The sequence below is a fragment of the Chiloscyllium plagiosum genome, unplaced genomic scaffold (genome assembly GCF_037043375.1).
Source record: "Chiloscyllium plagiosum isolate Xiang-an unplaced genomic scaffold, Cpla_swu_hap1 HiC_scaffold_46, whole genome shotgun sequence".
NCBI classification, from domain to species: Eukaryota; Metazoa; Chordata; class Chondrichthyes; order Orectolobiformes; family Hemiscylliidae; genus Chiloscyllium; species Chiloscyllium plagiosum.
In genome coordinates, this window is record NW_028270184.1 from 16,472,163 (window position 1) to 16,498,907 (window position 26,745).

Consider the following 26,745-nt stretch of genomic DNA (forward strand, 5'->3'; position numbering starts at 1 on the left):
CATGCCACCTAGCAATTCTGGAATGTGTTAAAATGGATAAGACTCCTAGGCTAGATGGAACCTATCCTAGGATTCTGTGGGAAGTCAGGTAGAGATTGCAGAGCCTTTGGCTTTGATCTTTATGGTGTCATTGTCTACAGAAATAGTGCCAGAATACTTGAGGATAGCAAATGTTGTCCCCTTGTTCAAAAAGGAGAAGAGAGACAACCATGGTAATTACAGACCAGTGAGTCTTACTTCAGCTGTGGGTAAAGTGTTGGAAAATGTTATAAGAGATAGGATTTATAATCATCTGTAGAGGAATAGGTTGATTTGGGATAGTCAAGACAGTTTTGTGAAGGGCAGGTCATGCCTCACAAACCTTATTAAGTTCTTTGAGATGGTGGTCAAACAGATTGATGAGGGTGAAGTGGTTGATGTGGCATATGTGCATTTCAGGAAGGCGTCTGATAAGGTGCCCCATGGTAGTGTATTGCACAAAATGCAGAGGCATGCAATTGAGGGTGATTTAACGGTTTGGATCAGAAATTGGCCAGCCGAAAGATGACAGTGTGGTGGTTAATGAGAAATGTTTATCCTGAAGTTCAGTTACTCGTGGTGTACTGCAAGGATCTGTTTTGGGGCCACTGCTGTTTGCTATTTTTATAAATGGCAGAGATGGTATGAGGATGGGTTAGTAAACTTGTGGATGACACTAATGTCGTAGAGTTGTGGAAAGAGCTTAAGGATATTGTAAGTTACAGAGGGACATTGATAAGCTGCAGACCTGGGCTGCAAGGTGGCAAATAGAGTTAATGCTCAAAAGTGAGCGTTGGTTGGAGCACTTTGAGCACTTTGGATGGAGCAACATGAATAGGAGTACTGGGCTAATTTTAAGATTCTTGGTAGTGTAGATGAGCAGGGAGATCTTGGTGTCTATGTACATAAATACATGAAAGTTGCCACCCAGCTTGATAGGGTTGTTGAGACAGCATACGGTGTATTAGCTTTCATTCATGGAAGGATTGAGTTTCAGAGCAATAAGTTCATGCTGCAGTTGTACAAAACTCTGGTGCAGCTGCACTTGGAGTATTGCCTACAAGTCGGGCCACAACGTTATAGGAAGGATGTGGAAGCTTTGGAAAGGGTGCAGAGGAGATTTACTAGGATGTTGCCTTGTATGGAGAGAAGGTCTTATTAGGAAAGAATGAGGGAGTTGAGGTTGTTTTCGTTATAGAGAAGGTTGAGAGGTGACTTCATTGAGACGTACAAAATAATCAGAAAGTTAGATGGGGTGGGCACTGAGATCCTTTTTTCCTCGGATGGTGATGGCTAGCATGAGGGGACATATCTTTAAATTGAAGTGAGATGGATATAGGACAGATGTCAAAGGTACTTTCTTTACTCAGAGAGTAGTGGGGGTATGGAAAGCACTGCCTGAAACAGTTGTAGACTCGCCAAATTTAAGGACATTTAAATGGTCATTGAATGAACATATAGATGAAAATGGAACAGTATAGGACAGATAGGCTTCAGATTGGTTCCACAGGTTGGCACAACATTGAGGGCCGAAGGACCTATACTGTGCTGCCATGTTCTATGTTCTTTGTTCCATAAAGTGAGGTTGAGTTAGCTGGGGCTTTTTACTCTGGAGAGAAGAAGGAAGATAGGTGACTTGATAGAGGTATACAAGGTAATGAGAGGCATAGATAGCCAGAGATTTTTCCACAGGGCAGAATGTCACGAGGGGTCATAAATTTAAGGTGATTGGACAAAGTTATAGGGGAGATATCAGAGGTAAGTTCTTTACGCAGAGAGTGGTGGGTCAACCGAGAAAAGTGAGAAGTGATTCATTTTGAATTTGAATGCAGATTACAAGGTTAAAGACAGAATTCTTGGCAGTGTGGAGGAACAGAGGGATCATGGGATCCATGTCTGTAGGTCCCTTAAAGTTGCCACCCAAGTTGTTGGGTTGTTAAGAAGACGTGTGGTGTATTGGTTTTCATTAATGGAGGGTTGAGTTTAAGAGCCTTGAGATTATGTTTTAGCTTTATAAAGCCCTGATTAGACCACACTTGGAATATTGTATTCAGTTGTGGTCATCCCATTATGGGAAGGAAGTGGAAGCTTTAGATATGGTGCTGAGGAGAATTACCAGGTACTGCCTGGACTGGAGGACATGTCTTATTAAGAAAGGTTGAGGGAGCCAGGGCTTTTCTCATTTGAACGAAGAAGAATGAGAGGTGGTTTGAAAGATGTGTTCGGGATGATGAGAGGCATAGATTGAATGGATAGCCAGAGACTTTATTTTCCCAGAGCGGAAATGGCTGTTATGAGGGGGCATACTTTTAAGGTGATTGGAGGAAAGTTTACGGGAGATGTTAGAAGTAGGTTCTTTGCACAGAAAATGGTGAGTGCATGGAATGCACTGGCAGCAGTGGTGGTTGAGTTAGGTAAATTTAAGCAACGCTTGGATAAGCACATGGATGATACTGAAATAAGGTTCGTTTGATCTTACAACAGTGGTCAGCTCAACATCTATGGCCAAAGGGCCTGTAAAGTGCTGTACTCTTCTATGTTCTATTACCACCTTGTTCCCCAGACATTCTGTAGTTTATCCTGCCTCTCCTTGTTATTCCCACAAAACGGGGATTGAAGGAACAAAACTAAAAGTGGAGAAGAAGTGTTTGTCAGAAAGGGGAAATAAACTCCAGAATTAATTCGTTGTTACAGTTCAGCATTTTCATATGGGGCCATCGTGGAAGCTCTAAATAATATCATGGTCAGTTCAAGTGTAAGAAGCCTGTTCAGTCAATAGCTGCCTCAGGTTAGCTCAACAGCATAGCTTTTGAGAGAAATTTAAATGAAGACTCTTTAATGAAAGACGAAGAGTCTGCTGGGAACTCAATCTTAGGATCTCCTGGTTTAATAATCAACTGCTTTTACCATCTAAGCCATGTCACATTCAGTGCTGAGCTGCAGCTACAGGGCAACATCAATAAAAATGTCATTCAATACACCTGATAACAGACTCTTGGCTAGAAATAACCAGGAGTTTCTCACTGAATTTGTTCAGAGTCTTGACTCGAAGAGACTATCACTCAAAGTATGAAAGTACGTTTCACTAAAGTGGATCATAGAACAATACAGCAGCTGTGAATGAAATAATGGAAAGTTCCAGAAAAGAAGGAGGTCACCCTGCAGCAGGCAACCGAGGACAAGTGTTTCCTTTGCCAATGAAAGAAACTGCTTTGCAGAATGGGGACTATTGAAGTGAAGCAGTGACAGCGATTATCTTTACTGCTTGTTCATCTTGTGAATATGATCATTCCCACTTATGTCCCTGTTAATACCACAGCTCCGCAGCATGTAGGCCTTAGACTGCATGGGGCCAGTGGTGCAATGGATAACACGCCTGACTCAGGAACAGAAGATTGTAGCTTCCACCACTGGCTTGCAATATCAATGTTCTATTCAATGAGCTATGGAGTCAACATTGGAAGTGTGCAATTTTAAATGGACAGATTGAGTATAGTATGGTTATAATTGGGTGCGGGAGAAGCATAATGCAATCTGAGACAAATGACTGGGTAGCCTGTGTATGAAAAACCAAGACAATGCAACAAAACAAAGACAGGGTAGAGTGAGTTACATCCATGGTGTTAGAAACAGTGTTCTTCTCTGATGGTCCCATGATCAGGATTCAGTGTTTTCACTGCCATGATCTGTTAATGATGAACATTTATTGTAATAAGTAGAAAATACTGACTGATCATTAGAAGCAGAATTATGGTGTGGACCAATCAGAATCCCTTCACTGCATGTTACAGTTCCACATTAACAATGTCAGCTGCAGATGGCTGACATGCAATTTGCTGAAAACAAGAATAGTCTTGAAAAGTGAACCGCAGTATTGATTTCAAAGAGGTGACTGCAGGCTTAGTGAAGCCAGGCTCAATATGGGTACAGAAGACTGGTTTTTACTGTTTACCCTTGCATACAGATCACTTTGAATCAATCATCCACAATTACTCTCTCTTGTTGTGATGCCCTCTGCATATCTCACAACAGTTCCATGTCCCGAGGGGATCCATTCATTTTAAACTTGGTAAACTTTATGAAAGGCAGTTTGGCAGCCTCACATTAAAACTATAAATTTTAGGAGCAGAAAGACCATTCAGTCCATCAACTCTGCTTGACTATTCAATGGGCTTATGTCTGATCTGTCAAGACTCAACTGCATTTTCTTACCTTTTTTGAGAACTCTTGGAACTCTTACTAATGAAAACCTATCCATCTTAGTCTTGAATATGCTTAATGACCCAGCCTTGATACCTTCTGCTGTGAAGAATTACACAGATTCACAACCTCTGAGAGAATAAATTCCACCTCATCTCTATCTTAAATGTGAAACTTTGTGAGATTATATCCTGTCAACTTAAACTATCTTGGATCAGGAACCCACTTTTCCACATCCAACTTATCAAATTTGCGAATACCTACATGCTTCAACAGAATAGACTTTTGTTTCTGTTGTGCAATGGCTGGCTGTCGAAGATGATGGCTTTTGGGGCTGCCTTCCATTTGTTTTCATCTCTGATAATGAACTCTCACCGATTCTGAGAGATCTCCTCTCTTTGCTGGTGTTAAAGGCAGGAATTCTTGTTCATTTTAAGAGTTTGTACAGAAACAATTCCTCCTCATTCCCTGATCAGGAATCATACCCATGAAACAGCAGGGAGTGCACCAAATCATAACCATCAGACCACCAAGGAATGCATCAGGATGCTCACAACATTTCTTAATGACACAGTTCTTGGCATTTTTTTCATTTAAGTTATGAAATGATTGCGAATCACTGAGTTTTAAACAGCATGGAAAGAGATCTTTTAAACCTTCATATCAATACTGGTCATTAAGTAACCATTGCTTCTAAACCCTGTATCTTGACTTGTAGCCTTGTCTGCTCTGATGTTTGAAGAGTCATAGAGTCACACAGCATGGAGACAGGCCCTCTGGCCCTCTGGCCCAAGCTGATCCATATCAACCAAATTGTCCATCCACTCTAATCCAATTTCCCTGCACTTGGCCTAGATCCTTCTTAACTTTTCCTATCTGTGTATTTGTCCAAATGCCTTTTAAATGCTGTTAATGTACCCTCCTGAATCACTTCCATTGACAGCTCATTCCATGAGCATACCACCCTCTGTGTTAAAAACATTGCCTCTCAGGTTCCCTTTTATTCTTTCTCTCTAAATGATGCCTTCTAGTCCTCAATTCCCCAACCCTGTCCATGCCTCTCATGATTTTGCACACTTCTGTATTCTTTCCTCTGTCTACTATGTTCTAAAGAAAAAGGTCCTAGCTTGTCCAACCTCTCCCTATCACTCAAACCATTGAGTCCTGGCAACATCCTTATAAATTTCTTCTGCACTCTTTCCAGTTTAATATATTCTTCCTAAGAGCAAAGTGATCAAAATTGAGCACAATACTCCAAATGCACCCTCATCAACGTCCTGTATAACTGCAATATAACTTCCCAAACTCTATACTCAATGCCCTGGCTGGTGAAGACCAGTGTGCCAAAAGCATTCTTCATTGTCCTGTCTATCTGTGACTCCACTTTCAGAGGACAATACACCTGAACTCCAAGGTCCCTGTACACTCCTTAAGTCACTACCATTCACCATGATTTGACTTTTCAAAATGGAAGACCTCACATTTATCTGTATTAAACTCTATTTGCCATTTCTCAACACACTTCCCCAGCTGATCAAGGTCCTGCTGCAATTTCTGATAACTTGCCTCACTGTCCACGATACCACTTATTTCAGTGTCATCTGCAAACTTACCAACCATGCCTTGTACAGTCTCAACCAAATCATTGACATAGATAACTACCAGCAATGGGCCCAACACTGACTCCTGAGTCACTCCACTACTCCCAGGCCTCTGGTCTGACAAGCATCCTTCCACTATTACCCTCTTCTTCCTACCATCAAGCCAATTGTGTATGCAATTTGCTAGCTCCCCATGGATTCCAAGCGATCTAAGCTCCCAGGGCAGTCTTCCATGTAGAACCTTATCATAGGCCTGACTGAAATCTACATAGACTATGTCTACTACCCTGCTCTCACCAACCTCCCTGGTCACTCCATTAAACTCTAACAAATTTTGTGAGGCACAATCTCCCATGCACAAAGCCTTGTTGACTCCTCATCAAACTGTCTTTCCAAATGTATAAATATCTTACCTCAGAATTTTCTCAAGTAACTTGCTCATCTAAATAGTTCGTCAATATCTTGAAGTTTTTAGTAGAACACCAACAGTTCTTTCAGCCCATGACAGTAAACATTGCCATTTGCTGGAACATGGAACCCACATTTTCTTTCTTAAAGACAGTTCTGAAAGCCAGGAATCTTTCTTTGAGCTGTTTCCTACATTTTCTGATGACGCCAACAGTGTGGCTTGAATTCCCTAACTGGCTGAGGTTACCATGAGTGACTCTCCTTCGCAGCGTCTCTGCTCATCAAATGTGTGGTATCCCACAGGCTAAACCACCATGAACCATTTCTGTCTGATGAGAATCCAGTATGAGTTTGGAGACTTTATCTTTTAATGAGTGGCTCAATGTCAGACTTTGTTACATAACATCCCTGGGGAGTGAAAGGGACTTTTAATTCTTCATTCAATGGTATTCTTATACCACTTGTCTTTGTAGGAGATAATAGAAAGATTGCTGTTACATACTGAAAGAAATAAATTCAAAACAACAGTGGCCAATTTGCCCAGTATTCCCAATGCTGGTCAATGCCCATCTGCAGCAGTGATGATCTCTGGGCATGCGCAGTATTTTACCCACCTGCAGATCGCTTGGCTCATATGCTGTGGGAGAAATCCGAGTGGCCTTTTTTTTCTCTTCTCCACAAAAGGTCTCTTTTGCGGAGGAGGAGTGGTGAGGCAATGGACAGGGCGGTTGAATGTAGAAGCTTTTTATAAACACTTTGTGGGTGGGGCAGACCCCGAATAAATAAACTATTTGCTCCTGTTTCACAAAATGGGACAACAGTAAGCCTCCTCTTGGCATATAACGGCTGCCATCGTTGTAGGTAGACAAGCAGAACGCTGGAAGAACACAGCAAGCCAGGCAACAGCAGGTGGAGAAGTCGACATTTCAGGTGTAACCCTTCTTTAGGTTTGGGGGCAGTTGTAACAGAAGCTGTAGATAAAGGGGGTGGGGGGTTATGGTGGTGAGGTGGGGATAGGTGAAGACAGGTAGAGGGTATGACCTGGTTGGTCAATGGGAGGAATGAATTGGATTGGTGGTTTAGAGGAATGGGAGGGAGGGGGAGGGACTGGGAAGGGAGATTACTTGAAATTGGAGAGTTGAGTCCTCAGGGCTGCATGCTGCCCAGGCAATTTGCTCCTCCAATTTGCAGTAGGATTCGTTGTGGAAATGGGAAGGGGAATTAAAATGGATGGTGACTGAGATGTCCGGGCGGTCCCTGTGGGCCCGGCTGAGATGCTCAGGAAAACATTCCCTTAGTTTGCATTTGGTCTCTCCGATGTAGTGAAGACCACATCGGGAGCACCAGATAAGGTAATCTAAGTTAGAGGAGAGGCAGGTGAACCTCTGTGTCACCTGGAAGGACTGTTTAGGGCCATGAATGGAGGTGAGGGGGATGGTGTACTGGCAGGTTTTGATCTTTTCCGGTTGCAGGGTAAGGTACTTGGAGGTTTGGGTGCAGTTGGTGGGGAGACTGGCACAAACCAAGGATTGGCGAAGCTCCTTGCGGAAAGTAGGGAGGGGTGGAGAGGGGAAGAGGTCCTTGGTGGTAGGATCCAAACTGCTCATACGAAGGGTACACATGATTTTTATATCCTGAAGGCACTCAGAATAAGACAGACTTGATGCAACACGGTTTTAATGAAAAGCTGACTTGTATTATTCTTATCCCAAATAAGTCACTGAACCCGTGGTGTTTACAAACATCATCAAAAACAGGTCCAGAAAACATAGTTTGAAAATAAACAACAGTATCAAAATCCTGATGAACCACAAAAATACTTGACCAACAATATGCAGGTGGACAGTCCATATCCAGTGTAAACATTGTGATCACTTTCAAAACTTACCATAAAAGATACACAACTGTATCAACATTTCATTGACAATGTCAGCACCTTAAAGAAAACAGGGTTTAATAATATCAATACAAACAGCCCGATGACCGAGGTTGATTCCTTTGTGTAAGTAAAAGCAAAACCCTACACCCGTGATTCTTTGTGAATTCGCTGGTGTGTTTGCAAACTGCATATCCTTTCACACAAACAGAGCAAGTATACAGCACCCGCCCAATGTTATTTCACTGGTGTGTTAACAGTTTGGATGACCGAGTGGATCCCTTCCCACATACAGAACAAGTGAACTATCTCTCCCCAGAGTAAACATGATGAAGTATCAACAGGTGAATTGACTGTGGGAATGTTTCTCCCTAGTGTCAACTTGCTGGTGACTCCACAGGTGGGATGATTGGGTAAATCTCTTCCCACAATCGGAGCAGATGAATGGTTTTTCTCCAGTGGGAACCCGCTCCTGTATCTGCAGACGGGAAGACCGACTGAATCCCTTCCCTCACTGGGACCAAGTGAATGGTCTCTCCCCAGTGTGAAGTCGCTGGTGAGTCCACAGGTTGGATGACCGAGTAAATCCCATCCCAAATTCTGAACAGCTGATTGGTTTCTCTCCAGTGTGAATTTGTTGGCGTTTCAGGAGTCTGGATGACAGAATGTATCCTTTCCCACATTCAAAGCAGGTGAATGGCTTCTCCCCAGTGTGAACTCGCTGATGTATCCACAGGTCGGATGATGAAGTGAATCCCTTCTCACAGTTGGAGCAAGTGAATGGTTTCTCCCCTCTGTGACTGTGTTGGTGTAGCCATAAGCTGGATGACCGACTGAATTTCATCCCACACTCTGAGCAAGTGAATGGCTTCTACCCAGTGTGAACCCGCTAATGTAACAACAGGTTCAATGACTGAGTGAATCCTATCCCACAGATGGGGGTAGGTGAATGGTTTCTCTCCAGTGTGACTGCAGTGGTGAGTTTCCAGCTGTGATGTGTAAAGAAATCTCTTCCCACTGTCCCTACATTGCCACAGTCGCTCCCCATAGCGATTGCACTGGTGTTTGGACATTTCAGATGAATCTTCACAGACTCTTCCAAGCACAGATGATATATGTTCCTCTCCAGTGCGAATGATGCTTTTGCCTTCAATGTTCAAAATCCTGAAATAATTAGGTTATTACAAACAAAATGACTGTCAGACCTTGATCGGTTTTGTTTGAAATCTCTCATTGCAAAACAATTCAAACAGAAAACAAATGTATTAGGATTAATCAGAAGAACGCAGGTTGTAAAACTGAGAAAAATTAATTTGGTCACTCGTGGAGATGGCACTTAGGAAAACTGCTGGGTGATCTTTAAAACTGTACTGGTTCCTAACAGTCCTTCAGAGAAGGGAACCAGTTAATTTTGTGCAAAACTACAGTAAGAGATAGAGGTGGGAGAATCAGGCATGGAGAAAAGGCATTTTATAGATCTACAACTAATCTTGACCTTGAATTCTCCCCATATTCTTCAATCCCTTCACAGGGCTAAGGACAAGTTCATAGCTTGTGGAAAGTGGAGCTTTAGGTAGATCGGGTGTTGAACAAACCATTTGGCGCACTTGCCTTTATCGGTCAGTGCATTAATCAATTAATGTGTCTGGATTTGATTCCACACTTTGTTTGGAGTTTGCACATTTGCCATCTGTCTGCACGGGTTTCCTCCAGGTGCTGTGGTTTCTTCCCACAGTCCAAAGATGTGCAGGTTAGATGGATTAGCCAAAGGAAATGCAGGGTTAAAGGCATGGTGTGGGATGCTCTTTGGATGCATGGTGTGCACCTGTGGACTGAATAGCCTGCTTCCATTCAGCAGGGATTCTATGATTGAGTACAGGAGTTGGGAGGTCATGTTGCGGCTATATCGGACATTGGTGAGGCCAATTTTCAAATACTGTGTTCAATTCTAGTCTCCTTGATTTCGAAAAGATGTTAACAGAGTAGGTTTTAAACACTTAATCGAAAGTTCCTGGGAAGTGATGCTGAACAAAGAGACCCAGGAGTGCAGGTTCATAGTTCCTCGAAAGTGGAGTTGCAGGTAGACAGAATAGTGAAGAAGGCATTTGGTACGTGAGCTGTTATTGGTCAGCGCATTTATTAAAGGAGCTGGATGCACATGTTGCAGCTGTAAATGTCATTGATTAAGCCACTTTTGGAGTACTGCATTCAATTCTGATCTCCCTGCTATAGGAAAGCTGTTAGAAAACTTGAACCAGTTCAGAAAAGATCTACAAGGATGTTGTCAGGGTTGGAGGGTTTGAACTACGGTTGAGGCTGAATAATAGGCTGGGGGTATTTTCCCAAGAACATTGGAGGAGGAGAGATGGCCTTACGTAAGTCTTTAAAAACGGATAGCGTGAATAGTCAAGGTATTTTTCCCAGGCTAGGGTAGTACAAACTAGAGAGGATCAGTTTAACGTGATAAGGGAAAGTTTTAAAAGGGACTTAAAGTGCATGTTTAGAATGAGCTGGTCAGCATGGACGGGTTGAACTAAAAGGTCTGTTTCTCTCCTGTACATCTCTATGACTCTATGTTGTTAAACTTGAAAGATTTCATGAAAACATAGAAAATAGGTGCAAGAGTAAGCTATTTGGCCCTTCGATCCTGCACCACCATTCAATCCAAATAATGGGTGATTATGCAATCTCAGTATCTCTTTCCTGCCCTCTCCCCAAACCTCGATCTCTTTAGCTGCAAGGGCCATGTTTAATTCCCTTTTGAATATATCCAATTAATTGGCCTCAACGGCTTCCTGTGGGAGAGAATTACACAGGTTCACAACTCTGAAAAAACTCTTCCTCATCGGCTTACCCCTTAGTCTTAGACTGTGACCCCTTGTTCTGGGCTTGCTAACATCGGGAACATTCTTCCTGCATCGAGCTAATTCAATCTTATCATGATTTTATATATTTCTATGAGATAGTCCCTCATTCTTCTACATTCCAGCGAATACAAGCCCAGTCAATCCAGTCTTTCCTCATGTCAGTCCTGTAATCCCAGAAATCAGTCTGGTGAACTTTCGCTGGATTTCCTCAATAGCAAAAATGTCCTTCCTCAGACTAAGAGATTAAAACTGCACATAATACCCAAGATGTGGCCTCACCAAGGACCTGCATAACTGCTGCAAGACATCCGTCCTCCAATACTCAAATTGTCCCGCTATGAAGGAGAGCATGCTATTAGGTTTCCTTACTGCCTACTACACCTGCATCCCAACCTTCAGCAACTGTTCCACCATGACACCCAGGTCTTATTACACCCTAGCCTTTCCTAATCTGTCACCATTCAGATCATAAAATGCCTTCCTGTTTCAGAAAATATTTAAAAGGGGATATTCCTGGGATTGCAGAGTTTGAGCTGAAGGGAAAGGCTGAAGAGGCTGGAAACTCAGAGGCTGAGGGGTTACCTTCTGAAGGAGCATGAATATGGTGAATAGCCAAGGTCTTTCTCCCCACAGGGCGAGGGAGTTCAAAACTAGAGGGGAGAGACTTAGCGTGAGAGGGGAAAAGATTTAAAAGGGATGGGAGAGGTAATCTCTTCACTCAGAGGTCGGTGCATGTATGAAACTAGCTGCCAGAGTTGCTGGTGAATGTAGCACAATTACAACATTTAACTGGCATCTGGAAGGGTCCATGAATAGGAAATGTTGAGAGTGATATGGGCCAAATACTCACAAATGGGTCAAGATCAGTTTAGGGTATCTCGTCAATATGGATGAGTTGGTGCTGTATAACTCTATGACGCTTAAGCAAAATGGTGGAAATCTGAAATAATCTGAAGCAATTAATAAGTTTATAAAATAATGAGAGGTATAAATAGAGTTGATGGTAGTTCTCTTGTCCCTAAGATGCAAATTTCAATACCGGGGAGGATGTTAAGGGGCAATTTTTTTGCACAGAGGGTGGTTTGTGTGTGGAAGTTCAACAGGGAGCTGTGTGGAAACTCTCTCACTCTCTCTTTCTGCCTCCCAACTTCAACCTGTAAGCATGTGTTCCAATTATACTGGTTTTTAAAGGAAATTTGCTTACCGAGGCTGTTGTGTATATTCGGAACAGACTAGTTGGATAAGCTGAGTTCTGCAGGGGGTCCTTATTCTGTTCTTTGCATTTCATTGTGTAATTTAGTGAATAAATTTTTGTCTGATTTAAAATCTAGTAGTCAACCTAGCTAACTTATTCCGGGTAATTTTCACTGTACGCTTACTGAAACAAATTGCAAAATTATGGTCTGAGCTGCCTGTTTAAGAATGATCTGAGTGGTCTGAGTAGTCCATAACACTCACCAACTGATCAAGCAAAAGCCCCCAAGTGGAGATTTGTCCCAGCTCTGCCCGGGGGCAACCGGTCAGGCTTGTACAGGTCCCAACTAACCCAGAAATGGTTCCAATGCCTGATGAGTCTAAATCCTTCCCTGGTACACCAATTCTCCAACCACATATTCAGCTGATCTCTCGGATTATTCCTGCTCATGCTAGGATGTGGCATTGGGAGCAAGTCTGACGTTATTACATTTGAGGACTTACATTTTCATGGGTTGTCTACCCTCCTATATTCAGCTTTCAGGTCCTCATCTCTTTGTTTACCTGCCTGCCTGTTTGGCCTCCAGCTCCAGAAGATCCTGCAGCTGCTCCATGATATTGTGGATCCTGACACTAGGAAGGTAACACACCATCCTAGATTCATGCCTGCGGCCACATAAGTGCCTGTTTGTACCTCTGACTATTAAATTTCCTATCATTGTTGCCCTGCCAGTCTCATTCCTCCCCTTCTGTGTAGAAGAGCTATCTGTGGTGTCATGAACCTAACTGTTGCTGATTTCCCTGAGAAGCCACTCCACTCACACCCACCCCCCCCCCCCCCCCCCCCCCACCCACCCCCCACCACAATCCCAAAAGAATCCAAAGTAGTATATCTGTTTGAGAAGGGGATGATGACTGGGGATTCCTGCACTCCCTCAGCTTTTTATTTCACTTTACCCTTTCTGCCTGAGTAATCCTCACGTGCGGTGAGACCAACTCACTAAATGTGCTGACCTCAACAATCTCAGGTTCGCAGATGCTCCACAGCGGGTCTGCCCACAGCTCCAAAAAGTAGTTCCTCAGTAGCTGCAGATGGATACCCATAGCCATCAAGCACACTGGAAGCAGCCCTTATTTCCCAAATTGTGCAAGAACAGCACATGACAGGTCTGAGATCTCCTGTCAAGACCTCTCTCTAGATTCAGCTAGTTACTTCTGTTAAGAGAATTTAAATGAGCTAGTGATCTTCCTTAATTTCAAACACTTCCAATCAAAAGCACCTCCCTTTCAGTTGATATATTATACTTTCAAAACTGTAGGAAAATACTCTATTGGTATCACTTACAAATTAGCAGCTCCAATTGTGACCATGTGAGTTTCTGAACTGCCTGAACAGAGATTGAACACCATACTCAATCTTTCAGCTTCACCATCTTCCTGTCTCATTTGTCTATTTTCACCCAACCCCAAAGCACTCTATTGAGTCAAGCAGAAATCGTACTGCAGCCTTGTCATTTAATTGTCTGCTCATACCTGCACTGATCTCAGCTACCTGCACTGTTCCATGAGAGCTCAGGGACCAGCATCTTATCTTTCAATTCAGCTCTTTATAACCTCCAAGCTCAACAGACAGTTGTCAGGATCTGGAATGTTCCACCTGAAAAGGTGGTGGAATTCAAGTCCGTAGAAAATTTAAAAGGAAATTTTCAGGTAGTTCAGAACGAGGAGCTTATAGGCTAAATCAGGAAGTGGGTGATTGTGACTAAACATGACTGTGCTTTCAAAGAGATGAGGTGTAAGTTGGATAACTCCGTGCTCCCTCTCAGGACATCTTTCTCAGCAAACTGAGCACATACCCCTAGGGTGATCTAATCACCAACATGAAGGTCTTGCTGCTTTCCGATTTACAAACATATCAAAGATATTTTCCCGCAGTCACAACAGACAAATCTTTTTTACCATCCAGAGTTAAATGGCAATGATGATTAGATCAGTATTCAGATCCTGATGGCTATGCTGACTATTAGAACTTGCTTGGAGATCGCGGTCTCAATTATTCTCAAGCAATACCCTGTAAAACGATTTCACTAAAAGAAAAATCACTGTCTGTCCAGTATAGAAATCTAGAAAAGACAAAACATTTCTTTTGGCTTCAGTTTGCTGTGTACAGTAAGGACTCCTCTTCAAATCGCCCCGCCTCCACCACGGAAGAAGCATGCGCGTTCCTGTCCATTGTCCTCAACAAAGATGGCGGCGGCGGCAACCTGCTTTCTCTACACGCCTGGGGCCCGCAGCTGTTTTCACGTTTTATTGCGGGACAGAGAGTTTCTCATTCGGGAGCAGCGGCCCTCACCGAATCATCAGAAAACCTCGCAGTCCAGACTGACTCCATATGTCTCCCGACTTCTCCGGTTTCGCTCTACCTTTCCAGTATCCTCCTCTTACACTCACTCCGGTCACCACTCACACAGCACAACGCCAGCGGAATTGATTGTCACGTGTCGTCACGCTCTTCCCCCCCCGCCCCTCATTCACTCCCATTGGTTGAAGGACCAGCCACAGCCGCCAAGCCCGCCCACTCTGCCGTCAATCAGCGGGGCCCCAGTGTGAGGTGTGAATAAACTCATCTCTGGGATGAAGTACATCTTTCACTGTGACGCGGGCAATATCACAGAGCACAGGGGCTGGTGGCTATTGGGGCTGCACATTCTCCCTCCGGCGATGCTGCAAATCTGTCCCCACTCCCCTGCCATTTGTCAATACTACTCCAAATCTTTCCTTCAAAGGTTAAATTCCAAAGTTCTTTTGAGAAAAAAAACTGTTGAATCTGCATCCAATTGCCGTTCAGACTGTTCCAGATGCTCAGATGTTGCTGAATGAAATAATCTTCACCCTGCATTATTTGCCATTTACTTAAAAGTGGTGACCAAAAATTGCGCCATTTTGTCATTTTGTGAAAATTAAGTATCCTCGAAACAAATCTGCATCTCATGTAAATGTTAGATTCACCTTCTCAACTCCAACGCGAAATAAGCTGCTACCTCTCCACAAAACAGAAACCCATCTTAATTTTAATTAAATTGAAGGAATGTGGACTTTGCTGTCCAGACCAGTATTTATTGGCTATCTACTTATTGGTGGTGAAATGCCTTCTTCAACTAATGTAGTCCATGTACTGTTGATGCATCAATGCTGTTTGGAAGATAATCTGCAGTCTCTTACATGGTTTGTGGAAAGAACCTTGACCTGGATCCACTGCACACATATCTTCTCATTCGGCTTTGTTCTAATGAATTTTTTTCTTCTGCTTCCTCATGGGTAAGTGAAGTTGAAGCTGAGTTAGAATTTCAAACTGCAGCTTCAGAGCAGACAGGACACTCTGAGAAACATTTCATTCTGCAATGAGTTTTTATAATCTGGAATGCAGTGTCTGAAGCTTTGGTTCAGTAACAGGAACTTTCATGATAAAATTGGTGTATGAAGGAAAACACTTTCAGGCTGATGTGGAAATCGCAGTGGAGTGGGCAGAGTTAGAAACTCACACAAGTCACATCACTGTACATATGAAGTTGTCATGACAACACTGTCCATTCACTCATTGGAAATTAAATTAAAATCTAAGGTAATTGGAAAGTGAAGGAATGGAGGCATGAGGAGAAAGTGAATGTTAAGTTCTGGAATATGCTGCCTGAGAGGATGATGGAGGCGGATTCAATCGAGATATTCAAGAGGAAATTGGCTTATTATCTGAAAAGGAAGAAGTTGGGGGAATGTCACTCAGTGAATTTCTCAGGCAGCTACCCAGTGTTACAGGGAGAAGCTGAGGGATTAAGGCTTGGTGAAATGATGATTCAAATATCAGCACCATTTCCCACCTCACCCACTCATTCTCTAGTCATTATTGCTATCACAGTAAGGACATGGTAAAATGCAGGTTGGTGCTTGTTCAGCACTTCCCTGCAGCTGCCACTGTGCAGTTTCTGTTTTGCAGCCTCTGAGCTGAATGGCCTGAAATGGTACCAGTCCTTACTTGGCCTATTTGGGCCCACCACATTCTGGAAAGTTCCTGGATGGGGTCTGGTGAAAACCATTGCTCACCTGAACTGAGGTTTGTGTCTCTTACTTGTGACCTGGACCAGTCGAGTCCGATTGCTAGGCTTCAAGTCTGAGCCCTTCACCCGCTGCTCTCTGCTGCTGCTGATCCTGACCTCAGGCATTTTCTTGTTTCTAATCACCATTTCCCTGGTGTAGTCACAACCTGCCTCTGGGTATGAGTATCACTACCAGCTTCTGAGTGCTTGGGACAGACTAGATTGGCCACAATACCATTTAAAAACTAGCACCATTGTTCACTATAAACCAAAAGCATCTGGATGGTCCGATCCTGTATTGTTATGACCTTTTTTGTTTAAATGTTTATTTATTTATTCTATTTTCTTCACAATAAAATAGGGCATACTTAGAAAGATGATAGAGGACATTCTTTATCTGGAGATTGTGAGTGTACCTGAGGTTATCAGGCTCCTGTGAACTCCTCCGTCAGTTATTTTAACGTAGACTTTAAACAGTTTCTTTCAAAAAGGTCTATTTTAAGAGTTCGCACCAGCCTTAAAGTGGCGGTTACTCTGTAATGGCTCCAGTCAATTTCAAACTGGAAGTTTAAACCTATTATTTTACTTTCAGTTAGGAACAGATCACAGTTTGACACCAGTCTCTGATTTGACAGCACATTTCCAGCATTCACTGATGTTCCCCCTGACTCTGAACATAATTATAAAGGAGCTTCTGTTCTGTGTCTAGGGGTTAGAACCATTGGAAAGTGCAGCTGGGAAACATTTCTTAGCGCACGTCAAGAGAAGAGAAATGAGAAGGATCAAAGTGCTATTCATTCCTTTCAGGATAGGACTGTATCCAGGCTGAAGTTCTGTTCCTGCAAAAGATCCATTCCCAGATTATCCTTTTTGAGCTCCAGCAAGTGATGTTAAACACTCGGATGGAAAAGAAAAATGCACAGCAATGTCATAGAGATTTGAAACATGGAAGTAGACCCTTCGGTCCAACTCATCTATGCTGACCAAATATCCTAAATTAATCTAGTCCAATTTGCCAGCATTTGGCCCATATCCCTCTAACCTCTTCCTAAACACTCCTGCATCTGCAGTCTTCACTTTCTCCATGGTAACAATGGTATCACCAAATTCACCTCAACGTCCCACACTGTACTGACCTGTTTGATTCTACATTCTGAATGAACAGAAATTGCCTCCATTTAACTACTGAACATTGAGATGCCTGAAGTCAGTATCTTTAGTCCAGCTACAAACTCCACTCTGATGCCACTTCCTGATCGTCATCTGAGGCTGAGTACTCTGCAAAATCATACAAACGTAGGGCAACGTGGTGGCTCAGTTGTTCGCACTACAGCCTCACATTGCTAGGGACTTGGGTTCAATTCCAGCCTTGGGTGACTGTCTGTGTGGAGTTTGCATGTTCTCCCCATGTCTGCTGGGTTTCCTCCCAAAATCCAAAGATGTGCAGGTCAGGTGGATTGGCATGGAAAATTGCACATGGTGTTAAGTGCATTAGTCAGAGAGAATGGGTCTGGGTGGGTTACTGTTTGGAAGGTTAGTGTGGACTTGTTGGGCCAAATGGCCTGTTTGGGTAATCTAATCATGTACCCATCAGATGCCTTTTAAATGTTGTATTTGTACCAGCCTCCACCACTTCCTCTGCCAGCTCATTCCATACTCTCCATGAAAAAGTTGCCCCTGAGGTCTCTCTTAAATCTTTCCCCTCTGATCCTAAACCTATGCTGTCCCCTTCAATCCCAGTGAAATGACCTTGGCTACTCAGACTATCCATGTCCCTCATTATGTCATAAAACTCTATAAGGTCACCCCTTAGCCGCCAATGCTCCAGGGAAAATAGCCCTAGCTTATTCAGCTGGGTGGCAACACCCTTGGAAATCTTTTCTGAACCCTTTCAAGTTTCACAACATCCTTCCTACAGGAGGGAAATCACAATTAAATTCACAATTCCAAAAGTGGCCTAACCAATGTCCTGTCCTCCTGTGACAGGGCCTCCCAACTCCTATACTTAATGCACAAACCAATAAAGGCAAGCGTATCAAACACCTTCACTATCCTATCTACCTGTGACTCCACCTTCAAGGAACTATGAATCTGTACTCCAATGTTTCTTTGTTCAGGAACACTCCTCAGAAACTTACCATTGCATGTATAAGTCCTGCTCTGATTTGCCTTTCTAAAATGCAGCACCTCACAGTTATCTAAATTAAACTCCATCTGCCACTTCTCAACCCCTTGGCCCATCTGATGAAAGCCCCATTGTACTCTGAATTAACCTTCTTCACTGTCCACTCCACTTCCAATTTTGGTGTTATCTCTGTTCGTGTAAAGCTGAATTATTAACTATGTATTCAAAATATCAGCTTCCAGCCTAGACACAAGGATTGTTGATATCAATAGAAGCAAAACATCACTATCAAAATGTCATTCAGTCTTGCAGAATCCAACCCTTGCAGTCACTGTTGAACTCACAAGTGTCTCAATCAGTGAGATGACTGAGTGACTAGGTCCAACACGCGAAGCAGCTGAACAGCTTCTCATCAGTGTCAATGGGTTTGTAGGACAGCAAGTCTATTTTACTTTTAAATCTCTGATCACAGAATATTGAAAATTTTTCTTATCAAAATGAGCAAGTTGTTGTGTAACTAGATGGATGACTGATTTGAACCTTTTGTTCTCTCCCTGGTGTTAATTTGCTGGTGGACTGTGAGTTTGCATGATCCTCTAAAGCCAGTCCCACAGTGAGAGCTGACTGGTCTCGTCAGTGTTAACATTCAGCTCCAGAACTGTCACACCACATCCTGCAATCAGACATTTAATGGCTAATCTGTCAATGAGCAAAGGTAATGTGTCCACAGATTCCTGATCAATATGTGAATCAGGGGTTATGGGGATAAGGCAGAAAGTGATGTTAAACATTATCCAAATCAGCCATGATGTCTTTTGATGGTGGAAGACTTGATGGGCTGAATGGCCTACTCTTGCTCATATGCCTGATATCCTTTAGGCATCACCCCAGTCCAAGCCTTGTCATGACATAGACTGCTTTCAGCAGCAATCCATTTTCACCTCCTAAAAGTCTCCATGATCAGCATTTCTTTCTCCCTGTCATACTATCATAAAGGCATAGAGATGTACAGCATGAAGACAGACCCTTTGATCCAACTCATCCATGCCAACCAAATACCTCAACCCAATCTAGTTGGCATCCCAAACCCGGCCCATATCCCTCCAAACCCTTCCCATTCATATACCCATTCAGATGCATTTTAAATGTTGCAATCATACGAGCCTCCACCACTTGCTCTGCCAGTTCATTCCATACACGTACCACCCTCTGCATGAAAACATTGCCCCTTAGATCTCTTTTATATCTTTCCCCTCTCACCTGAAACCTATGCCCTCTAGTTCTGGACTCCCCCATCCCAGGGAAGAGACTTTGTCTATTTATCCTATCCATGCCCCTCATGATTTTATAAACATCTACAAGGTCACCACCTCAGCCTCCAACGCTCCAGGGAAAACAGCCCCAGCCTATTCAACCTCTCCCTATAGCTCAAATTCTCTAACTCCGGAGCAGTGGGGTTGGAGGGTGTGGGTGTCCCAGAGAACATCTGCCTCATAGTTGAACACTTCAACTCCCCCTCCCACTCCATCAAGGACATGCAGGCCCTGGGCCTCCTCCACCACCAAACCATTACCACCCAACACCTGGAGGAAGAACACCTCATATTCTGCCTTGGGACCCTACAATAACAGGGGATAAATGTGGATTTCACTAGCTTCCTCACTTCCCTTCGCCCCACATTATCCCAATCCCAAGCCTCCAACTTGGTACCACCCTTTCAACCTGTCCATCACTCCCCTCTCTGACCTATCACCATCTCCCTCACCTTCATCCACCTGATCTTTGAGGAGCCCTATTCTCTCCCTAGTTATCCTTTTGTCCTTAATGTATTTGTAAGCACCCTCTGGATTCTCCTTAATTCTTTTTGCCAAAGGTTTCTCATGTCCTCTTTTTGCTGTCCTGATTTCCCTCTTAAGTATACTCCTACTGCCTTTATACTGTTCTGAGGAGTCACTATCTGTTTTGCCTATACCTGACATAGGCTTCCTTCTTTTTCTTAACAAAACACTCAATTTCTTTAGTCATCCAGCATTCCTTATACCTACCAGCCTTTCCTTTCACCCTAACAGGAATATACTGTCTCTGGACCCTTGTTATCTAATTTCTGAAGGCTTCCCTTTTTCCAGCCGTCCCTTTACCTGCGAACATCTGCCCCAATCGGCTTTTGAAAGTTCTTGCCTAATACGTCAAAATTAGCCTTCCTCCAATTTAGAACTTCAACTTTAAGATCTGGTGCATCATTTTCCATCACCATTTTAAAACTAATAGAATTATGGTTGCTGGCTCCTAAAGTGCTCCCCCACTGACACCTCAGTCACCTTCTCTGCTTTATTTCCCATGAGTAGGTCATGTTTTGCACCATCTCTAGTCGGTTCATCCACATATTGAATCAGAAAATTTTCTTGTGCACACTTAAATTCCTCTCCATCTAAACCCTTAACACTATAGCAGTCCCAGTCTTTGTTTGGAAAGTTAAAATCCACTTCCATAACCACTATTATTCTTACAGATAACTGAGATCTCCTTACAAATCTGTTTCTCAATTTCCCTCTGACTATTAGGAGGTCTGTAATACAATCCCAATAAGGTGATCATACTTTTCTTATTTCTCAGTTCAACCCAAATAACTTCCGTGGATATATTTCTGGGAATATCCTCCCTCAGTACAGCTGTAAAGCTATCCCTTATCAAAAATGTCATTCCCCTTCCTCTCTTGCCTCACTTTATGTCCTTCCTGGAATATTTGTATCCTGGAACATTAAGCTTCCAGTGCTGTCCATCCCGGAGCCATGTTTCTGTAATTGCTATGATATCCCAGTCTTATGTTCTTAACCATGCCCTGAGTTAATCTGCCTTCCCTGCTCAGCCTCTTGCATTGTAATAAATGCAGATAAATTTATTTTAATCATTCCTACCTTGTTCTCTGCTTTGTCCCTGCCTGCCCTGACTGTTTGACTGGCTTCTTTTCTCAACTGTACCAGTCTCAGCTTGATTACTTTCCTCACTATCTCTCATCCCCCACACCCCCTCACCTTAATAGTTTAAATCTTCCTGAGCAGCTCTAGCAAATCTCCCTACCAGTATATTAGTCCCCTTCCAATTCAGGTGCAATCTGTCCTTCTGTACAGTTCACTTCTACCCCAGAAGAGATTCCAATGATCTCTGTCCCTTTTTTCCCCTTACATTTGTTCTCCCTGTCTATCACTCACTTTTTCTCTGCTTATTTTTTGAAACACTTCCTGTAATGGTGAACTCTTCATCCCAACAAGTCCTTATTTCCCTGTTGGATTTATGAAGAACTACCTTGTGATCATGGCTCTTCATTTAAGATCTTACCCTCAAGTAGAAATATTACCTCCAGCTCTACAATGTCCTAAATGGTAAACTGGGCATAAAAATGAACCTCACAAGATCCAAGCACAAGTCTCAACTTACATCTGAAATTGACTAGATGGCAGGAACCGATGACTGATGATCACTGGGTGTTTGTTTCTGTGACAGGATGTGGACTCCAGTGAGGTTCCACTGGGCTCAATCCTTGGTTCTTCGTTCCTGAAGTATATCTTTGATGCAGATGAGATGTAGTGACATAAATAAGAAATTTTCAGATGATGCAAAAGGTGGGCAAGTGCTTGATATTATGAATGAAAGCTGACATCACATGACACTAACAATGGACTAGTCAGGACATGAGAAACAGTAGCAGGATTAGGCTATTTGGCCCATTGATCATGCTCCACCATCCAATAAATTTACGACTGAGTTTACTGCCTGTCCCTTTTTGATGAAATATCTGTTCCTCAGCCTTGAATATTTTCCATAACCCAGCCTGCATGGCTGTCACCATCACACACAACCACTTAGAATAAATTCCTCTTTGTGTCTATCTTAAACCAAAAACTCTACATGAAAACAGTTTTCCTGATCTAGATTCCGCAACCCCCCCCCAACAAGAGCAAACTTCCTCTCAGCAGCTAACCTGTCAGGTCCCATCAGTATTTTATGTTTTTATGAGATCACCACTCATTTTTCTAAACTCCAATGAAGCCACACCCAAATCTTTCCTCATGATAATCCTTTCATCCCAGGCACTGGCCTTCTGAACCTTCTTTGAATTGTTCCCAATGCAAGTATAGCCCTCCTTAAGGACGGAGATTGTTGTATGAACTGGTGGTAATCAATTTCAGAACACATTTTGGGGGATATTATTGGTGTAACCTTTTTGGGGGATGCAAAACATAGGGGTGGGACACCAAGATGTAGGAGTTTGTAAAATTGGAGGGGGCCCACACAAAGTGGGGTGGGGGGAAACCAATGTTAAGGGGTGTGCAAAAAGTTGGTGGGGACAAGATTTGGAGAGGGTGCAACGTTGTGGGACTGCAAAATTTTGTGGAGACAAAACCTGGATGTAGAGGATGGGAGGAGCAGTAGAAAGACTATTATTTTGGAAGTGTATAACTTAGAGGGCTGCAAAACAAGATGAAGGGCATGTGGTCAAGTGGGAGAATACAAAAAATGAAAAAAAGTGGGAAAGAACAGAGACAAGGACAGAAAAAGGTAGAGTGAAATACAAAAATAAAGTAAGAGAGACAGGTAAGAGGTAAGAGGCACAGAGGGGGAGAAAGACAGATGGGGGGGGGGGATGGAAAGAGGGAAAAAGTCAGAAAAATGAACAGGAGTGAAGGAAAATCATGAAGACACTGAGGGGATACTCGCCATTCCAGCAGTGCCCAGCTTTCTCAATGGTTTCTCACACACCATCTCTACCATGAGGGACAGATCCTGCTCCTGGAGTTTGCTTCAGCCTAACGTTTAGGGGAGGGTGGGAGGTGGTTACAGGCTCAAAACTGGCATTGGGATTCCAACAGTACCCACGCTCCTCCTCACACAACCAGACAGAAACCCTCTGATATTTACCTCCTGTTGTCCACATGGCAAAAGGAACTATGGTTGCTGGGGCCTACTTTAAATGCTTTAAAGTCTATCACTCAAAGCCCCCTTACTGCCCAAATCCCAGCTCATCCAGTCAGCTCCCTCTACCTGGAGGACACCAAGGGACATCTCAGAGATTAGAGGGGAGAGCGGGGGGTTGAGGGAAAAAGCAGCAACTCAACTGTTTCAGGACAAATTACTACAGATGCTAGAAATTACAGCGGGTCAGGCAGCATCGTGGAAAGACAGCAAGCTAACATTTCAAGTTTAGATGGCTCTGAAGAGTCACCTAGACTCAAAATGTTAACTTGCTCTCTCCATGGATGCTGTCTGACCAAGCGTTTGTTGTTTTCAGCTCAATAGTTTAGTCCAGACCGTCTCCATCTGTGCTTTCCCTACAACCTCCTCCTCCCCCGCTTTACTTCAAGCACTCTGGCCCCAGACTTAAAATTCCACAGAGACAAAGCTGCAGTTTCAAACCAGCAGCCGCCATAACAGGTTCAATTAGACAACCAGGACGCAGGCTTCTGTAACCAATGAACACATTTATTCCATAAGGAACAGGGATTACACAGATTTATTGCACAAATAAGAATTTACTGTACAAATGAACTTGGGTTTATTAAACAGATTGACCCTGACAATATACTGAGGGACACTATCTCTATCTGTATGTGTTTGACTGTGCCTGCCTGTGTATTTGTGTCTTTGCCTGTGTTTCCATGTATGTGTGTTTATGAATTTGTTTTTTTTCTGTGTATCAGTATGTGGGGACCCAGCTCTACCTGCAATGCGACACACTTCAAATGTAGAAATTAAAAATGTGATGAATCAAAGTCACAGTTTCTCTGTGCCTCTGGTGTTTAAAGTGATACAATGCCACCCGCTGCTGGCCTGCCCATGATACATCACAACACCGCATATTTCTCTATTCCATTGCATTTTTTTCCTGGTCCTCAGGGGATGGAGGAATCCTCCATCACATCAAATCATTCCTCCCTGCGGCTGGATCAAAGTTTTTAACAACAGCAGCAACAGATGCCTGCCCTGCGGTCACTTGTGAACTCGCTGGTGTCTTAGAAGGTGGGATGACTGAGTAAATGCTTTCCCACAGATGGAGCAGGCATACAGCTTCTCACCAGTGTGTATTCGCTGGTGTTTCAGAAGGCTGTTTGAATGGACAAATCGTTTCCCACACTCAGAGCAGAGAAATGGCCTCTCCCCAGTGTGAATGCGTTGATGTGTCAGCACGTCACATCTGTGTTTAAAGCTCTTCTCACAGTGCGAACATTTGAAAGGTCTCTCATCAGTGTGAACCAGTTGGTGCGCCCTGAGGTTGGATAACTGAGAGAATGCCTTGCCACACTCCGCGCAGGGGAATGGCCTCTCCCCAGTGTGAACTCGCTGGTGTTTCATTAAGCAGGACGAGTCACTGAATCCCTTCCCACATTCTGGGCAGATGAACGGCCTCTCCCCAGTGTGAACTTGCTGGTGTCGGAGTAGGTTGGCTGATTGAGTGAATCCCTTCCCACACACAGAGCAGGGGAATGGTTTTTCTCCAGCATGAACTCGTTGGTGTCTCCACAGGTTGGATGAGTCACTAAATCCCTTCCCACACTTGGGGCAAATGAACGGCCTCTCCCCAGTGTGAGTGCGTCGATGAGTTTCCAGCAGGGATGGGCGTTTGAATCCTTTCCCACAGTCCACACATTTCCATGGTTTCTTTGTCGTGCGGATGTCTTCACATCTCTCCATATCAGATTATTAGCTGACTCCTTGCCCTTACACAGGACAGGGATACAGTTTCTCCCCAGTGAGTGGCGTAGTGTTAGTCAGTCTGTGTAACTGGTTCAAGACCTGTCCAGTCAGTTCACCAGGAACACTTTCCCTCAGGCTGTGTAACTGGCAAGAGCTCTCTCCACAGTCAGTTCACATGTACAGTCACCTGCATGGATGTGTCTTGCTGCATTTCCAGTTACACTGACTCTTAAAATCTTTTCCCAAAGACAGTAGACAAATGTTGCAAATCCAATTGTTTTCAAGTCCTGATGAATTGATTCACTCTCTAAACTGGACAGGCTTTGGAATTCTTGCTAATAAATGCACCTCTGTGATTCTCTGTAAAACAAGTTTAAGAATCAGGAAAAAGAGAGTATGAGAGATAGAACTGTTTAAGACAGTACAAGAGATTGTGAAATGGAATTCATTGAATCTGGTAATTTGTGAAAAACACTCAAATAGTGACCTTGAAAAATTCTTGGATTGTCATAAAAATTCAATTGGTTCACGAATGCCCTTCAGGGAAGGGGACCTACTGCCTGTCCCTGAGCCTCTACAGTACTCAGCCCTCAATGGGAGGAGATTCTTAAGGACACAATTTCCTCCCTCTACATCACAGGTATAACTGATTGATCGTCTCTCCAAGAAGGTCAAGACCAGCATATATGGTGAACTCCGCTCCCAGACACACACCACCCTTTGTTGCTGTTTCTTTACGGCTGTTACCTGACAATCCTGTAACTCCTCACCGACAGCATCGTGGGAGAGCTGTCACAGCAGGATAGCAGTGAATGCTGGCCTCTTTAGCGTTGCTCAAGTCCCAGTAATAACGTTGGAGGTAAATTATATTAGAACTGCTCTTGAGAAACATCGCTTCTTAAAAGAAATCCCTGAACTTGGAACAGACACCTTCAGTTAAGTTACTAAATTTAGGAATACTTCTTGTGACAGCCTCCCATTAGAAGTTACTGGAGCCACTTAAACCCAGCAGCCTCTCGCTACAACAATCCCTACAACAGACACAGGAATGTGCAGCAGGGGGAAATCTGCAGGAAAGCAAAATTACTACAACTCAGGCAGTATCTCCAGAGAGAGAAAATATTAATTGAACTTACTGACCTTCTGTCTTCAATAATCAGCCTCTCCTCAGTCTAGGAGAAACAGATTTGAGCTTGCTGGAAGTAAATCCCTTCACTCTAACTTGAGCTTGCTGGAAGTAAATCCCTTCACTCTAACTCTGTGCAAAAGGAGTTTCCTAGGGCTCGGTACTAAGCTGGGCACAGACAACTTCCACCAGATTGTCCCTGAACTCACCCAATCCCTCCTTCCCTCCTTCCGTCTGTCTCCTACTCTCAACCCACGGCCTCCAGTACCTACAATGCGCATGCTCTTTAGACAACCCGGCCCTGCCCTTCGTTTACTCTGATTGGCTCGGAGATCAGCCAATCCCAAAGGCCATCTTGTGCTTCCTACCTTTCTACTGGTCAAGACGTGCCGTCAATCATCCCAGGGGTTGAAGCATGCGCAGACTGGGCATGATGTTTAGTGATCAAAGTGCGTTCCCAGTTGTACAAATTTGTGAGAAGAAGCGGAATTATTCCAGAACTCAGCTGTATTTCAGGAAGGAAGGAAGTAAAGACTCTTATTTCAATAG

General features: G+C 43.5%; 1 protein-coding gene and 1 pseudogene across 1 annotated transcript; both read right to left on the minus strand.

The window, feature by feature from the left end:
- Nucleotides 1–7,893: 7,893 nt before the first annotated feature.
- On the minus strand, nucleotides 7,894–12,258 carry LOC148136244 (uncharacterized; annotated as a pseudogene).
- Nucleotides 12,259–23,837: 11,579 nt separating this feature from the next.
- On the minus strand, nucleotides 23,838–26,412 carry LOC122543953 (uncharacterized). Its single transcript, XM_043682919.2, has 2 exons — nucleotides 26,211–26,412; nucleotides 23,838–25,430 (listed from the first exon to the last, which is right to left on the minus strand). The coding sequence occupies exon 2, from the start codon at nucleotides 25,065–25,067 to the stop codon at nucleotides 24,366–24,368; it is 702 nt and encodes a 233-aa protein (XP_043538854.2). The 5' UTR covers nucleotides 25,068–25,430; nucleotides 26,211–26,412; the 3' UTR covers nucleotides 23,838–24,365.
- Between the last annotated feature and the right edge of the window lie 333 nt (nucleotides 26,413–26,745).